At 40.7% G+C, this 14371-nt stretch overlaps 2 protein-coding genes across 3 annotated transcripts; both read right to left on the bottom strand.

Moving 5' to 3' along the window:
• Positions 1 to 2732: 2732 nt before the first annotated feature.
• Positions 2733 to 6344, bottom strand: p2ry8 (P2Y receptor family member 8). The gene is made up of 3 exons (XM_040005665.1): positions 5947 to 6344; positions 4011 to 4324; positions 2733 to 3666 (listed from the first exon to the last, which is right to left on the bottom strand). Exons 2-3 carry the CDS (start codon positions 4295 to 4297, stop codon positions 2967 to 2969), a joined length of 987 nt encoding a protein of 328 aa, XP_039861599.1. The 5' UTR covers positions 4298 to 4324; positions 5947 to 6344; the 3' UTR covers positions 2733 to 2966.
• A 734-nt stretch (positions 6345 to 7078) lies between these two features.
• Positions 7079 to 14105, bottom strand: upf3a (UPF3A regulator of nonsense mediated mRNA decay). Of its 2 annotated transcripts, none has more exons than XM_040005662.1 (10): positions 13941 to 14105; positions 13134 to 13240; positions 12937 to 13043; positions 12606 to 12704; positions 12339 to 12449; positions 12186 to 12241; positions 11949 to 12107; positions 11712 to 11845; positions 9237 to 9537; positions 7079 to 8382 (listed from the first exon to the last, which is right to left on the bottom strand). In XM_040005662.1, the coding sequence occupies exons 1-10, from the start codon at positions 14079 to 14081 to the stop codon at positions 8194 to 8196; spliced, it is 1404 nt and encodes a 467-aa protein (XP_039861596.1). In that variant the 5' UTR covers positions 14082 to 14105; the 3' UTR covers positions 7079 to 8193. The 2 variants fall into 2 exon arrangements, with proteins under 2 accessions (XP_039861596.1, XP_039861598.1); XM_040005664.1 differs by having other exon boundaries at positions 9249 to 9537.
• Positions 14106 to 14371: the final 266 nt, after the last annotated feature.

The raw sequence follows: 14371 nt of genomic DNA, 5'->3' as shown, positions 1-14371 counted from the left end.
ACGTCAGACTTATCGACCGGATAGGGCTTTGGAGTTGACGTAACGCCGCAATGCATTGTGGGAGCACGGCGCCATTTGAGAAGGCCACGAATCAAAACAAACACACTGTGTTGGAAGGATGACTTCCAGAACCATGCTCAAAATCAGCTCAAAAGTCAAAGGACTGTATCGAGACAGATTGCGCCCGGACGCCAAGAGACGGTACTTGGAAAAAATAGCGTGCATTGGTAATGTGGACCCGTATGAAATACGGCAGTGGAGTAGAAACCCTGAAGACCTACCGCCATTGTCCTACCCTGATACCTTCTCGTACCTTGTCTGTGGAGTCAGCGCATACACCGCGAATCATTTTCGGAATTATAAATCCCTGGAGGCGCACATCTAATTCACAAACGGTTGGGTACAAGAGTTGGCCGCTTTTGAGCCTCCACGTTGTATGTTGACCATATGACCAAGATACAGCCAGAGGTTGCACATAACATTGACTTCTCCTCAGCAGCTGCCCCAAAAATTGCTCTAGAAGAAAACATAAACACACCGTCCGAAAAAAAAGGCAAATTCCACTCACTACTCTGGAGAAGTTGTCACCGATAAGCTACTCCATAAACAGAACACAGTTCTGCTGCATCACACATTAGGATGTTTGTTCTAATTTTCTATGACCTCAGCGCATTGAAAATAAAACTAAAAGCCTATAAAGAGCAACATGAATTTCTTTAGAATTTGAATGAAAATGTCGGGAGCACACCAACAAAAAATGATGGCAGAGAACTCGATATCAGCTCGTCTCACCGCTGCTATCCAAGCCTGATGTTCACATTTGGTAACATCAGATACATGAGATCCCTCATGTTGCTTTCAGGAGGGGAAACGATAAAAAGAGAGCCCATTTTCCAGCTTATTCCCTTCCCGATCGTGCGATCTAACATTGCAACCGACAACATAGCAAGTACGAGCCATAGCTGATGTTTCCGTGTGCTTTCGCCCCTGTAGCCCTTTGTTTGGCCTACTAAGATGGCGGCTCAACCAAAAATCATGGTCACGCCCCCTCCCGTGACATCACGCTCCAAAGCCCTATAACTTACTAGGGTATATGCTAACCTTAATACTTACTGAATACAATAATGGATTTTTATACATTTTAAATCAGATGAAAACTTTGGTTGTAAGATTCAGATAAATATTTAATAAAAGCTAGACATAAGAATAAGAAAGAAAAGTATTTCTTTGTGCCCCTCTCCCTGTTAATGCCCTACCTGCCCCCCTGGCAAAACTTTGCTAGACCCGCCCCTGCACAGTTACCAGCTGTCAGCTACAAAGGATCCTGGTGTTATTTGTCTCTCAGCAACAGTTCATAACTTCCCTTCAACCTAAAATGTAAACCTGTTTCTCCATCACCTGTTCATCTGTGATGATTCAGTAAGGACATCTCCTGGTTTCATCTTCATGTTTCCCTCTCACCACATATCCAAACCGAAATCATGACCAGCAGCTTTTACAGCTGTGGCTCCAGCAAACATCAGCTGATACTAGAAAGCAATATTAAATAAATGCTAACAACAGCTGATCAAGCTTCAATGTGCTGCTGTTGTTTAATGCGACCTCCGCTGGTTTCCTCTTTCTGGCGCAGAGAGAAAAGCCGATCAGCTGATCACTGATCAGTTTCATGATTGAATTAGTAACTTTCTAGCTGAAGTAGTACGGGACAAATCGCGTTCCTTCTCACCTCAACTTTAAAGTTCGACCTCCTCGGCTGTAATTGGTCCAGCCCAGAGTCGATCATGACCAACTGGCCAATCCACCACCATTCATTTATACCATTAAAAAAAAGAAAAGAAATAAAACCCCATCGGCCCATTAAAACGAAAAATCAGGAGCGGCCAGTCCAGCCTTGCTACTAATAATAATAAAATAAGTAATAGTAATAATAATAACAATTTTATTTATATAATGGAAGAAACTGAGACACACACGTGTATGTGTATATATATATATATATATATATATATATATATATACACACACACACACACACACACACACACACGTGTGTATATATATATATATATATATACACACGTGTGTGTGTATATATATATATATATATACACACGTGTGTGTGTGTGTGTATATATATATATATATATATATACACACACACACACACACACACAGTACAGAGAAAAGGTATTTAAAAAAAATAATGAGATACATTGTTACAAAGTCAAAAACAGTGCGGCTCATACAACATATTTGATTTATGCTACATAATTGCACATGCTACATAAATTCTAAAAACAACTGTTATATGAATGTTTGTTAAAATATAGATATATACATATAAGCTACATCATTAAAACTACCTGCATAAGATTGTGTAGATCCCTATCAGTCAGCCAAACCACTTCTGGTACAGTGGCACAAGGACAAGGGACCCCTGGGGTGTCCTGTGGGTTGTGGCACCAGGCTTTTGCCAGAAACTCTTTGTGCCCGAGTGATTGTGGGGGTCTGTCTTTTGTGGATTGGGATTATTCCAGCTCATGATCACATTTCTGTCTGGCTTGGAAAATCCACTTAACAAATCCTGCATTTGTTAAAGTCAGATCAGAAATAATAAGGGGAAACAGGGTTTTCCACCTATGACAAATGTGCTTTGTAATGAGGTGATGGATTCTTTAAAATAAATAGAAAGCTAATGCAGGGATGATAACTAGTTACCCAGGACACACAGCTGCTCTTCATGTTCATTTATTCTGTTATACACACACACAAAGAAAAAACAAACAAAAAAACCCCAACTGGCACAAATGATTTTGAGATTTGACTCAAGACAAAGAGCTTCTCTGACTCAGAATAACCCGCTCTGACTTCCTTTCTGAAGTCTTTCTTCCCCTTTGACCCATTCTTGCTCTATGCTGTGGTGATTGTGGTTTCAAAAACACCTTTCTCTGTGCTCATTCTTGACCTCACTGCGCAGAGTACAAAGTCTCTTTATTTTCCATCTTCATTGAATCTCCACTGCTCAAACTCTGCAGATGTATTATCTCTCTCAGCTTTTGTCTGAAGTCCTTACATGCAAAGTAGTAAATGAATGGGTCGAGGCAGCTATTTAGACAGCTGAAGCACAGAGACAGCTTGTAGGCTGTGTAGATAGACTTCTTATAGTAGAGTCTCAGCACGCTATGTATCAGCAGGAGGATGTTGTTTGGACCAAAGCAGAATGTGAAGACTAAGAGAACAATGACTGCCAGACGGATTGCTCTCTTTTTCTGGGATGTCTTTGAATCACTGGCCAGCTTGCGTATGACACTGATGTAGCAGAATGATGTCACACAGAACGGAAAGAGAAAGAGAACAAAGACCATGCTGAAGAGGAAGGCTGCCCAGGCCGCCATGGATGGAAGCATTTCTGTCTTCAGTATATCAAAACAGGTTGTAATGTTAAGCTGAGGAACGCGATAGGTCAGGTCTGTCGTCATCAGTGGATACAGAGTGCTCAGGACCAAACCCCACATGACGAAGCAGCTGATAAAAGCGATCAGTCTCTTCTTCCTGATCCGCCTGAACAGCATGGGCCTGACAATGCCCAGATAGCGGTCGATACCGATGGCCATCATTGTAAGGATGGAGCAGTACATATTGGAGTAGAAAACGAGGGTCACAAAACTGTAAATGGGAAGAAAGAAAAAACGTTTTCTGTTTAATTGCTGGCTGAAGTAAAAAAAATAATCAGTAACAGGTTCAGGAAAATGAAGTGAATCTCGACTACACTTTCGTATATTTTCTATTTAAAGATGTGACTACTTTCACTGTCATAGCATCAAGACTGTCACGCTCTGTCTCCCTTGAAATATCTGTATAAAATCAGTGTAATAGAAGAAAAGCTGTGGCACATGTATATATATACCTTGATATATCTATATAACTTTGTTGTCTTCAACGCAAGTTTTTTCTGCAGATTAATCAATAATCCCCCTGTCCCATTAATGTCCGAGCTTAATAAAAAGTACCTGCACATGTTTGGTCCCAGATTCCATTGATATCCTTGGAGCTGGTAGGAGATCTGAAAGGGCAGAGCAGCACCAAGAGCCATGTCGGTAAGGGTAAGATTTATCATGAAGATGATGGAAGGAGACTTGGGAGAGGTACGGAAGAGGAGAAGCCACATGGACAAGCCATTTCCCACCAAGTTAATGCCGGTGATGAATATGTACAAAATAGAGATAGAGATGGCGGCGCCAGAATTCTGCAGAAAGTTTATCGTGGCGTTGTCTAGTTTGCTGGAATTCACCTTCATGTTTGAAAGCGAGCGGTCTCTCGTCACCTGTGTGCAAGGGTTCAGAAAAGCCTTGTGAGGTTCACAGAAGACAAGTCAGTTTTTTCACAATATACTGGTGGAAGTAAAGAAATGTTATTTACACTCTAAAAATATATATGTTGGATTTACCTAAACAAGCATGCACACCAATCGCTTAATAAAATAAAAAATAAAAAATCAAGCAGCTGAAAGTAGCCTCTAATATTACAATGGCAAGTCAGAAATCTTTTTTAAATTTTGAGTGTGAAATATTTAATTTGACTAAGTCATGTAAATTTAATGTACCCGGCCAAAGTAACCAAGCTTAATTAATGACTCCATTTCACCATTCCTTTGTGCTGTACCCTGTTTGGTTACATGATAACAGCTTTTTGTTAACATCTGAACAGCAGCCATGGATGAGCACACCGAATGGATAAACACCGACACTGCTCTCGCCTACACAAGCATTGGAAACCACATCACTTGTTCCCAACAATGAAAGTGTAAACACAATCTTAACTCAAATGAAAATCACAGCACAACTAAAAAAAGAGAAAAGAAATAAATCAGTGCAGAACTGTCCTGGTGACAAAAGTGTCAAAATCAACTAAACTTAGCACTAGTATAACGTTGCATACACAATTTAAAGTACAGTTGGAGGGATTGTTTGCACTGACAGCTTGCAGCACATCTTGATGTCCTGCATTTCTCATACATCAATATAAATGACTGAGGGAAGAAAAAAACCCTCTCATCCTGTCTGAAGTGCTGTTACAAACAGTATTTTGCTGCAGAAACACGAATGATTGATCTCAAGGTGTGAAACAAATACCTTTGCCCTTATTCCAGGAATCTATTTCTGTGTTGATGTTCGCGTGCAAGCAGCACATGTGTCGGGTGGAGTTTTCACACAGGAAAAAGGTATGCATGATTTGTGGTGCAGAGTGCCAACTGTTGCTATGGCTTATTTTTTTCAATCTTGTGAAATGCTCTGGGGAGCTGATTTGTAACCTGTAGCAAACAATATCCTTAAAAGGCTTAAAACCGTAAACTGAAACTGCGAGACGATGAACGCTACAGCAAAAGCAGTGAATACAAGCACTTTTTCCTCACGCGCCATGGCCCGCATGGCAATCGTGGTGAACAAAGTTACCACATTACAAAGAAAGGTGAAATCTACAGACCACCAACTTTGAGTCATTGAAAGTTTCTTTCAGTTTTAAGCGATGGGAATTACGTTATTACTTCATCGCTGTTACTGTTAGTGACGACAGCACCATTTTGGTAACTTACCCTTTTTCATTTCCTGAAAACTATTTCTCATATCACTATAAAGGCACATTTTTACTAATGTGTTCTTCAGAATTATATTTTAACATTACATAAACTCACTCACATTGCCTCTCATGAAATTTGTTCAAACTGTTGTCGCGTCAACGCTGTCGTAATCGTTTCCTTTTTTAACTTTTAACTAAAGCACATGTATTTAAAAAAAAACAAAAAAACATCATGTTGAATCTACTATTAGTGAAAAGGTAAAAATGAATACAAACCATCTAAAATAATAACAATAACAACTGGGCTCGTCTTTATTCAGTAACACACTGGGAAATAATGCGTATTGTATACAAGAGCTGAGAACTCACCTTTGCGAACACACGCTGAAGCCACAAGTTGGCATCTGAGTGTCAGTTATAGATGGGTTACAGATATTGTGACTAAGGAAGGCTGCTGAGGAAATGGGGGGTTTGAACTTACCGTGCCAGAATCGCAGGAAATGGATCATGTGACAATCTTTATCCTACCAACTGTACTAACGGCCACCCATTAGATTCAGTCTTGGAAATTACTTGCAACAAGGCAGACATGTGTGACTCACCTCAAGCTTATGAGCACACGTTTACTTGCCACGTTCCCCCACATGCTCGTCTTATTCCTTCCCATGTTCGCCATAATAACTTCAGCTATGGCGCTCCTGTGTAATCAGTTATTTAGTAAAACATTGTGTGACCGAACTCTACTGAAAGCTTCTAAGAAATGAGACTAGAAATGTAAAAACCCACTATGTTTGTGTACAGATTTATAGTAAACCTCTTAAAGTCTTTGGGAGTTCCCAGAGTGTCATAGTGTCTCTTTCGCTTTTGCTCATTAAGTGAGATTATAAAGAAGAGAGAAGGCATAAAGTAAAACCTGTGACATGTATGCCAGTGTGTGGCGAGGAGGAGGAGGGGGGATAAATTTGAACAAAAACTGAGCAAAAATAACAAAGTTTAAGGACTAAAGACTATAAAGAGGGACCGTGAGAGAGTTTTTAGGTCTGAGGAAATACCAACTGCCACCTTCAACACCTATATGAAAGTGTGAACATATACCCACGAATGTGATATTACAATTGTTAAGAGTCTTGTGAGTGAGAATGCATGTTTTTCGCACATTCATGAGAATTACAGTGTGTACATGTGTGCTCTTATTCTGCTGGTTTCCTGTTGATTATGATACTTCTGCTTTATCTGGGGGAAAGATGACAAACTGTGCCTGTGAGGATATTCTGAAGAAAGAGCAAAAACAAAATGCATGAGCAACTTTTCTTCAATGTCACTTGCGACCCAGCCTTCAACAGTCTCACTTCACCAACTTTACTCTTCCTGCAACGACCGAATACCAACTATATTCATATGCAAACAGTAATGACTCATAACTAGCAACTGTTAATGCATATTATGCACAGGTAAATCTGGCTTCACCCAAACTGTTAGACAACCACACTAACAGAAAAAATTAACGGTTTAGTCTTTTTATTTTCTCACACTTATGGAAAATTAAAGCAACAACAAAATGATCCAAGAGGTATTACATGTTTAAACACTGTCAGTTTCCATGTTGGGACACGTGCAAAAACAAAAACAAAAATATAAGGCTTTTTAAATGAATATTTGTAGCTTCCCCATTACATTTAGTTGATGGCTTTATTAGAAAACCATGCAAAGAGCATAAAAAATTAATAGTGGTCACCCATTGGTGCCATACTTTGCAATTTTACATAATTTATTTCTAGGAAATACTTTATAGAAATGTAGAGAATGTGTTCTTCCTGGCTCCTGGGTGATCAAGTACAAAGCTTGGCTCACACGCAAAAACAGGATCTCTGTTGTAGAGACAGAGACGCCTGAAAAATAGGATGGACCAAATTTAAGACACGCAAGTAAAATGGAACATTTCCCCTCATTCGCTCGCTTTTACACACAACAACACACACAAAATTTCCTGCCTGGCATTGTTTACATCCATTTTCTATACGTTCTAGTTGCAATATTCTTAGTTTACATAAAATCTATAAGAGCATTATAAAATATACATGATCTGAGAACTATAGAGGATGCAGAGGATGAGGCAATGGTCTCACAAGTAAACTACTGATGGATGCTGCCAATTAGCTGCCTCCCACAGGGATCACACTTCAATATTATCACTACACAGAATGACACATAACTGGCTCAAGTGCTGATGAAGTTGAAAGTAGCTAGCAGAGCAGTTTCAGTAGCAGCTATAGCGCCAATCTCTGAATGAGAACACAGGAAGAGCAGGGCATAAAACAAAAAAAGATTTGTTTCACTGTTGTGCTATCATTTTGGTATTCTTTCCTCCAAGTCTTCATGCTCGAGCAGGCAAAAAAACCCCCAAAACAGAATCCTGACCAACACCCAAATCTCTGAATTTCATCACACCTAACACACAGAAAAATTACTACTAGGCTGCTTTTGAAGTGCTTTTTCTTTCTCAGCGGGGTATATTCATCTTGAAAGCTCAGTGATAACCAGTCGAATGTGTCACCACCAACTTAGGTGAAGGATGAATAATTAACTCGTTTTTACCCCTTAAAGCGTCCACACTGCTCACTGCTCATCTTTACTTTTCTCAAAACCTTTCTCCAGCCCCGTTGCCATGGTCGCAACCTCATAACAGTGCTCCGTCCTGGATTCAGGCGAGTGGCCCACAGGGATGCAGTCGTAGCCTTTGCCTGCCGAGCTCATGCGCTTCCGGTTGCGTGCACCTGGCTGATAGAGCTGCATGGCTGGACGGTCCTGCAGGGAGAAAAGAGCGCAGGGACATGGGAGAGACGCTATATAGTAGCAACTTGATTACACTGAGCCTACCTACTATGTGTGGTTACTTGCAATTTGTGATTACAATAGTGCACACTATGGGTGATTGCAGTAACTATCTCCAAGGTTAAATACCATTCATTCAATTTCTAAAAGGGATCTGCTTATTCATACACAACAAAGCAAGTTCACAGTTCTTTTGGGTGAAACTGCTGCATATAAAGCTCTACTGAAGTGTGTGAATGTGTGTGTGAATGGGTGGATGACTAGATATGTAAAGCGCTTTGGGGTCCTTAGGGACTAGTAAAGCGCTATATAAATACAGGCCATTTACCATTTACTGAAGTATTTTGTGATTCCAGTGGGAGTTGCACAGAATCTGGTAAATTGCTTCAAATAATAGGGTATTAAAAATTGTTATTTTGGGGGTTGAAAACCGTGTGGCTGAAAAAGAACAAAAGCAAACAAAAATAAGTAGTGAATTTACAGCTGCTGGCATCATCTCTGCTTGAAGCCTGAGGCTACACTAACTGACACCTAGCTCTAAACACAAATGAAGCTGTGAAACTGACAGCCTTCAAACAACAGTGTGGGTTTCACAGGTCTGAGAGTCTGGCAGGAGCAAAAAAAAAAGTTGAAAAACCCACTGATGATATCTTTGTTTATGATGCATTTAATAGTGTTTTCACAGGCCTGCTTGGAAGAAACATAAGCTGGCCTACTATCAGATGGAGACAGTCACACATAAATCAATATCTGAAACAAGTTTACACAGATGAACAAATTAGTGATGAAACAATCAGTGATCGCCTTCTCCCCATTCTCATGCTCACCTTCTCGCTCACCTTGTTTCGGAGGCGTTCCTTCCTGTTACCCAGGTCCTCTCTCTCCTCCTTTCCTATCTTGTCTCCACTGTCAGGACAGTAGGAATAGCCATGATGGTGTCCTTCTTTCTTTGCTCGGTCCTGGCAGTAGCCCTTCCCCCATTTGGTCTCATCCTTCCGCCGCATGAACTTGTCAAACTCATAGTGATGCCTCTGTCGTTTCCTCTCTTCATCTTTCCCACGGTGATCCTTATCTCTCTGCCTGCGCCCATGCTGTTCTCGCTGCTCCTTGTCACTCTCAGGCTGACCTCTAGTGGTCAGAATATAGATTGCAGAAACACCAGGTTAGACACCAGGGCCCTGTTTCAGGAAGCCGGTTTAGTGCAAACTCTGAGTAAGTATACCCTGAGTTAACGAAAACTCTGGGTTTTCGGTTTCACAAAGCGAGTTTAGATTAATTCCGAGCGAGTTACTATGACGACACACTCCGTGAAGCTAACCTGCCCCCTAGCAGGTTTACTTCAACTAACCCTGACTTTCTCCGCCTCTTTGTCGGAAACCTGACTGTAGGAAGTGTCAGACATGGCGTGCTCCTTCCTTGAAGAGCCAGTAGATGTTGAAGCCCAAATTTTCCGCAGAGCTCTCCGCCGGGAGAGAGTGATTAGAGCGCGTTCGGACATTTTATCATTTCCTGATGATTTTCTGTGTGAACGTTACCGTTTTTCAGCACAATCTATAATTTATTTGAATAACATCCTCAGGCTTAATATTGCTCATGTGACACATCGCGGACATCCTCTCAGTTCTGTACATATTATTTGTATTGCACTTCGGTTTTTTGCAAACGGGAGCTTTCTGTATAATATTGGTGACGCTGAGCACGTTTCCAAGGCTACCGTCTGTCGGGCAGTCAGGAATGTTACAGTTGCACTGAAACGTCTCCTGTACTCGTTTGTGGTGTTCCCCGGTCACAGACCCACAAGATTTATCAAAGAGGGATTCCACAAAATTGCAGGTATCAGGATGAACGAAACTTAATTTATGATGTGGTGATACTTGAACTACTACTTAAATTTTACATTTATTCTCACGGTTCCCAGGCGTGATTGGCTGTATAGATGGCACTCACATTCCAATCATTGCTCCTTCAGTAAATGAAGGAGACTATGTGAACAGGAAGTCTTTCCACAGCATTAATGTACAGGTACATAGTTCCCTGTAGCATTTCAAGCTAACAAATTATTTCATTATAGTAATGGATGCTAATTTGTGTTCTCTGCACTGTGAAGATCATATGTGATGCTGCCAACATTATCACAAATGTGGAAGCCAACTGCTCAGCCTCTGAGTGGTGGTGGTGGAGGACCCCCACCTGTCCTTCGGGCCTCCGCTTTTTTTTCTGTTGGCTATAACGGGTCACGTTTGAGCATACAGAGTAAGCAAATATGTACTTGTAATGTGCTCAGATAATTTCAATAAGTGCTTACAGAGGGGAAATGAATGTAGCCTCTAACTGCAATTGATTTACATCGGACAAACAGACCAAGCACTATGGCTCATAATACAATTACACCTTACCTGTTTGGACTATATTTTTACATTTCATTTTTACTTGCTGCCAGGAACGTTTGGGGCCTGTTGGGTTGCACCTGTGCTCACATCACGTCACAAAATAAAATGTATGAAATAAAAAATAAAATAAAATATAATAAAATAACGTGTTAAATGGGTGGACATCCCTAGATCAATGTTTAAATTAACACTCACGCATTGACTCTGTCGGCTATGTTTTGCCATGCATGCTCCCTTTCTTTTGCAGCTGAGGCTGTGTTACTTTTTTTCCGCGGAATTTGCATGTTATCGGCATATGGCTGCCATCAGAATTTCGGCCTCAAGCGCTGTAAAATACATTGACCGCGCCTTCTTTCCCTCCGTCTCCATGGTGACTCGCTTAATCTGTGCTCCACTAATCAGGGCTTTATGTATCCTCGTGCGCGCGCTTAACTTGGGGTTAAAGCAACTCCGCGTTGATTGAACTACTTGTTATCAGCCTTTCTGAAACCGAATATTCCGAGTTGGACAGTTCGGGGTTACTCAACCCTGAGTATCGTTTTCCACTCTGAGTTTTCTAAACCTGCTTCCTGAAATAGGGCCCAGGATGCTAGTTGCAAAAGATTTGCATTATAAGACATCATGGAAGGTTTTTAAAAGTATTTTTTTGTTTTTCTGCAATACAATTTGTAATTATTAACTGTATATTAATGCTACAAAGATCAATGATTGTCCTTTAGAATACATAAAATATTGTGGCTAATATGTTATGATATATGCAATCAAAATATTTACGGTCTTGATTTATGTTTTGGTAGATATATATGTCTGAAAACTGTCCATAGGGGTGCCGTATTTTAACTAGTAGTGATTTAATTCTGTCAGCCAAAATCAAAACCAGTCAACATGACTGAATGATTTCACAGTCCTTACTTGTCTTTGGGGTCCTTTGACTTTATTTGTCCTCCAGTTTTCTCCCATTTGCCTCTGTCTGTCTCTCCAGTGTCACTCTTGTCCTTCATTCGGTCTGAATCCACATCATCATCCCGGTCACTTTTCTTAAGGAGCTGAAGGAGCACAAATAATACAGAAAAAACTCCATGTCTACACGCCACTGCATGATCTAAACAACAAGGGTTATTTAATGAGATTTTTATGCTGACTGGCTACCTTAATTTTAATGTCTTTGTCAGACAATTTCTTCTGCTTCTCTGCCTCTTTTCGCTTGCGTCTCTCCTCCTCCCGCCGCTTTCTCTTTTCCTCCTCCCTTTGCCGCTTCTTTTCAAGCTCTCTTCTTCTTCTCTCCTCTCTCTTCTCCTCTCTTATTCTCTGCCGAGGAAGATGGGACAGCTTGAAATAGATGTTTCACATTTCAAAAACACTTTGGAGATAGCTTCGCCTTCCTACCTGTTTCTCAATTTTCTTATTTTTGATGTACTCCAGCAGCGGTGTCGTCCGTTTGGCTAAAATCAAGAAACAATAGAATCAGTTAATCAATATATAAAAATCTGTGGTACGCTATTAGTAGGCAGATGGACACATGAAGATATTTTACTGTACCTATGAGCTCTCTGGTCTTGGCCTCTATCTCTCCTAGCAGTGTCTCAGGGTTGGCCATAGACTTCTCCTCGTCACAGGAGTAATTCTCCAGGAACCGCTTATATTCTGGATCTGACCCAGAATGGAACAGATACTAAATTAACAAGTTCTGACCTAAATGTGTCCTATTTAAACACTTTTGATTCTCTGAACATCCTAAACCCATGTAAGAATGACAAACTGTATTTAGGACAGCTTTAGAGCAGGACAGACTCTAATGTATTTTACCTTCTTCAATGCTCCCAGCTTTGGCATCTTTTTTCTTTAGCTTCTTCTTCGAAATCTTTTGAAAGGGAGCAAACTCTACGACTGCAGGATACTCTTGGCCTGAATAAATATTGAAACAGAAAGCAGCCCATCACTGACAGACTAGCTATCAGATAGTAACAATGGCAACAAAAGTTTTAAAGCGACCTCTTTGCCCATAAAGATTATCCTGTAACCGTAAAGCAAACATGCTTTTATTTGCATTTAACATAGCAGGATAATGTGACCCTGTGTGCCAACAGTGATGCAGTGACAATAAAGTTAAAATGTGTTAAAAGCAGGCAAGAAGTACCTTTGTTGTCTATGAAGACATAGCCATCAAATCGGTCCCTAAACAGCAGGATATCCTCAGGGTTTTTAAAATTGATATACGCTCTGGAGAACAGGTGGGGGTACAGACTGTGAAGAGAAAATGGCATCCCAAAATTTCATAATTACATTTGTAAGAAAACAGAACTTTTAATCACCTAGTTCAGAAAATATTGATACCTTTGATCTGCTGGGAAAAACTCAAAGTAGTCATAAGATGGAAGTGGACTCAATTGCTCTTCTAGCTGCTCCTTTGACAGGTTGGGTGGGAGCCTTCGAATCACCACCTATAAGCATGTTTGTATGTTTGTTATTTTTATTTAACATTTGTTTTACACAGAAATACAGTAAGATAAATAAATCCATCAACTTTACAAAGGCACAACATATACATACCCCAAAACCCCCCTCCATATAAACTCATGTTGTTCAAAACTTGACACCAAAGAGCTACTTGAGGCAAATGCGCAGTCATTGAAACTATGAAAATATTAACTCAACAAAGAATTTAAACAGGCTCAAACACGATATAGCGATGTAATAAAACATTAGCAGTGATGGGAGCCAACACACTAAACAATTACTGAGTGTCTGCTGCAGCAATTCTTACATTCAAAGAACACGGGAATGATATTAAGGCCTAAAAGTGGGGTTACTGGGCATGCATGCTGAAAACAAGAAGTGTATCGGAGACAGTTTTGAGAATCGCCAGCAGTCGTATTCTGCATTCCGTTGAACGTTACATGGGAATGTCATCATAAAATACCAACGTGAAGAGTCGTTACATGAAATGAAATCAGACTTAAACGTGACATGTAAGCTGAGAGGAGGCTGTAAGTGGGTGAATCCACGGGATCGTCGTGAATCCACTGCCTCAAACTCTCGTCGCTGTCCGCGGTGCTGAAACGATCCCTCCGCGTCTCCTCCATGACTGCCCCCCCAAGCAGCGTAAACAATGCGACACGGTTCAAAAGCTCGGCTACCCACCTTTGTAAACACCTCTTTCTTCTCTTCCTTCTGTTTAGGGTTGCCGGAAGTGTTTTCCTGCTCTCTTGGGATGTCCCTAAACTGTATCTCGACGACGCTTTTCTCCTTGCCCACGGTCATCTGGTCCTTTTCAGACCGCATCTCTCTCCATCTCCCTTCTCTTCACCCGCGTTAAGCCACCGAGTGCTCGCGAGAATACAGTGATGTCGCGAGCGGACAGAGGCTGGAAAAGACAGCTTTGATATCCCGAAGGCCGAAAGAACAGGCAGCAAACTATTTAATCAACAAACATTGTTATCGCTTTTATAGCCTTTTTGGAGTCTCTCTCTCTGTTTTTAAGCGGCTTTATGGTATGAAGTTTACGTAGTTTCCCTGTATGGAGCTGTTGTTCTAGCTTGGTCAACAACTGAAAGAAAAGAAAAGAAAATTTA

Source organism: Simochromis diagramma, unplaced genomic scaffold (assembly GCF_900408965.1).
Source record: "Simochromis diagramma unplaced genomic scaffold, fSimDia1.1 OVJJ01000501.1, whole genome shotgun sequence".
NCBI lineage: Eukaryota > Metazoa > Chordata > Actinopteri > Cichliformes > Cichlidae > Simochromis > Simochromis diagramma.
Note: the sequence above shows the minus strand (reverse complement) of the source record. Positions and strands in the feature narration are given on the sequence as shown.